The sequence below is a fragment of the Charadrius vociferus genome, unplaced genomic scaffold, assembly GCF_000708025.1.
Source record: "Charadrius vociferus isolate BGI_N301 unplaced genomic scaffold, ASM70802v2 scaffold2219, whole genome shotgun sequence".
Lineage (NCBI taxonomy): Eukaryota > Metazoa > Chordata > Aves > Charadriiformes > Charadriidae > Charadrius > Charadrius vociferus.
The window spans coordinates 2,792-6,146 of NW_009649895.1; the positions used below are offsets into that span (position 1 = coordinate 2,792).

General features: G+C 50.6%; 1 protein-coding gene across 1 annotated transcript in view; it reads right to left on the reverse strand.

The window, feature by feature from the left end:
• Positions 1 to 1,896: 1,896 nt before the first annotated feature.
• Positions 1,897 to 3,355, reverse strand: part of SENP1 (SUMO1/sentrin specific peptidase 1) — a 15,911-nt gene continuing 14,452 nt past the window's right edge. The window contains exon 15 of the mRNA XM_009891106.1: positions 1,897 to 1,959. Within this exon, the coding sequence (XP_009889408.1) occupies positions 1,897 to 1,959 (63 nt within the window). The remainder of the gene's footprint in view (positions 1,960 to 3,355) is intronic.

Sequence of the window (3,355 nt, forward strand, 5' to 3'; positions counted from 1 at the left end):
GCGCAAACCGAGAAAAGATACATCAGTTCCTCGTTTTCTTTTTTCCTCAGATCTTTACTTGCAGTAAAAGATAGAAAAAGGTAGTAAATGAACTCGGTATAAAACACACGGAGGGGAGAGGGAAGGGTACAAACCAGCCTACAAAGAACACAACCTGGTGGGAGCAAGGGTGAGGGGGGTGAAAGGGAGAAATTTTGTACAAAACTACTGCTTACAGGTAGAGAAAAAACGTATAAAATATCCCTCCCTATCCGGAGACAAAAAAATACAAAAGTGGACATTATTTCATTCTTTCCTCCTAGGTAAAAAGGTTCTGTACAGGAGAGAAAAGGAGCAGGTTCAGCGGCTCGGGAAGTTTGTCAAACGCTCGCCGCTTCCTCCCACGTCGCAATTGAGAATAAATTACAAAAAAAAACCAAAAAAAACCAAAAAAAACCCAAAACCAACAGTTGAAAGCATCAGCACAGCCCCATCCGCGAGCGACCAGGGAGCCTGGAGGAGCCAGGCGCCGGGGATAAAACGTTCGGAAGCATCGGGGCATCCCCCCAAAAGAAAAGAAAAATCCCTTTTTCGGAAGGGTTTAAGCGCTTCGGAATATTTTACCTCTTTCCCCCCCCCCTCCCTGCCACGGCTGATGGGGACGCAGCTCGTCCTCAAGGCTGATCCGTCCTCCGAGACACCTTCGGAAGCACTTCGCGCCTCGCCACCGGTGCTTTGCCTTCCAGCCCACCTTTGACCTTGCGGCAGCCTTTATCCCCGGGCAAAACATGTGCAAAATATCAGGGAGAGAGAAGAGCGATTCATTCCGCTCAGCCGGGGCCCTCCGCGCAAGGCCAAAGGTGGGCAAGGAGCCGCAGCCTCAGCTCCTGCAAGGAGGCGAAACCAGGGCAGGGGAAAAAAAAAATAAAAAAATACCTACCCTGAAAAAAAAACCAAAAAAAAAACCCCCAAAACAAGAAACCCCAACGCCCACGCAGACTTTGTTCTTTCGTCACTCGCGGAAAAACGTTTGGAAATATATACAGAAGAATTCAAGGGTGCGCACGCTCTACTCTCGTTTTGTACCTGAATTGCCGTAAACAGTTGGATGCTAAAAGAACTGGGAGATCAATTCCTGGGGATGATAAAACAAAAAAAGGATTCTGCAAAAAGCAGCATTTAACAAAGAAGTGACTCTCGGAGATGTCCCGGTGGCTCCTGTCACCCCCGAGGGACACCCGACCTCTCACCAGCCCGGATCTCCGAAACCCACAGCCGCCCTAAGCATGGAGGGTGGTGGGTTAGGATCTTCAGATTAGGGCAAAACGAGGAAATGTTGGCTTTGAGGACAGAGGGGAGATAATACCGGAGTAGAGGACGCAGCAAAAATGTGTCAAAAGCTCCCCACATCCCCCCCCCAAACCACCTTTTGCCCCTCTGACTTAGAGCTCTCCCAGTGCGCAGAGCATCCAGAGCCGTGTAAGTGCCTTCCCCTCCCCTCCCCAAAAAAATCACGCCATCGGCTCAGCAAAGCTGGCAGCAAGAGCTGAAAAAAAAGCAAAAATACTTCAAAGTTCCTCAAATATCCGAAGCTGCGCCCCTCCCTCCTCCCCCCCCAAGTCTCAGCACCTGAAATCGCTTGTAAAAAATAGGTCTTGAAATACAAAAAAAAAAAAAAAAGGCAAAAACAACAAAAAAAAAAGGCAAGTGTGCTTCTGAATGTTTCTATTGCGCATTGGTCCGTGAACGGTGTTTTATCAAAAATAGGATAACAAGAGTTCGCTCGCTGCGTCTTTGACTGACGCCCCGGGCAGGTCCGTGCCTGCCCCGGTTCGGGCGGCCGAGAGCAGAGCAGGGCAAATCCGGGCACTTTCTGATACAATCTCGTAAAGGAAGCGGCTTTTCGGCGCAACGTCATCATAAGAGCTTGCGATGAAGGATTTCCCAGGCCATTCGCTTGCGGAAATAGGGCATGTGTTGCTTTGGGCGGAGGGGAAAGAGAGAGAAGAGAAAGAAAACCGTACATCAGCGTGTCACTCAGCGAGCAGCCGCTCTCCCGGGCGCAGGTTTTTACGTGGCGCCTTTTTTTTGGGGGGGAAATTTACTTTCCCATTATTGAACAGGGGGTTGCGGATGAGATCTAGGTAATAACGTAACTCTTGATGATATTCTTTAATAATATTCAGGCGTGGGTTATTCCGTGGAGGCTGACAACGTTAAGCAACGCCGAAATCCCCTGGGAACACCGAAATCCCCTGGGATTTGGGCTACAACACCCCATTTTCATTATCGCTACGAGTGGGTCCCATTATGTGTTTGTGAGCTTTCCCCGGATGCATCGGTGACGTTCCCCAGGGACCCGAGAAGGCCCGAGGGCGGCTTCAGAGGAACAATTTTGCACGGTGTAAAGAACTGCCGCAGCGCCTCGCGCCAGCTCTACAGCCAGGAGGAGCGGGACCGTCCCCACGGGGGCTGGGGGCACTTTAAAGCCACCGAGAAGGAGACAAAGAGGGGGGAAAAAAAAAAAATCAAGGGGGAAAAAAAAAAAAAATCAGAATATGGACCCACAAACGCCACGTGCCCGTCTCTCCCCGAGCACGAGGGACACACCAGGGTGGGCTTTACCTGCGTGAAGTTGATGGGTTTGTCTTTGGTAATGCAGTCGGCGTATTTGCAGGCGAACATCCCGCAGTCGCTGCCGTTCATCTGCTGCGGGATCTCCTTTAGGGAAAAGACACGAAACCGTTATTTCCAGAGGAGCCCGTCCTCACTTTCCGGCTTCTAAAGATGACGAGGTCCAAGCGAGGGACCTCTCGCAAACAAGTCCTAACGAGGCAGGTCTGCACGGACGGGCGAATGCCAGCGCGAGTAAGGGGAGATGAAGACAAGAGGGTGGGCAGAGGAATCGAGGCGGCACTGGGGCAGCCCCGGCTCCGGAAAGCCTCCCTAATTCCATGTAGGATGGGAATCTGCAGCGAAGCATCCCACCACTGGGATTTGTTCACCCCCTAGAGTCACCGGGAAAACGCGTCCGTCGGGAAAACCAGCTGGGAAAGAACCATCAGGGCAAAGAACAAAGGCAAAGAGCAGGAGAGACCCCTTCCCCAAACCTACCTGACTCTTCTTACTCAGCAACGACCAGCCATTAGCGTCGAACTCTTTCCTTTTCTTGTCAAGACTTTCCTGTTTTAAGTATTGCCTGTAGGAATAAGAGAACAAAGAAAGCTTACTTTAGAGGAGCGGGGGAAACCAGCCAGTACACTGTATGTCAGTTTACCCACGATGTCCTCTGCCCTGTTTGCAGAATTAATGCAAAAATGGAAGTCCAATATTTTCGTCTCGGTATTGGCCATTTTTAAAAGGGCTCTATAGACCC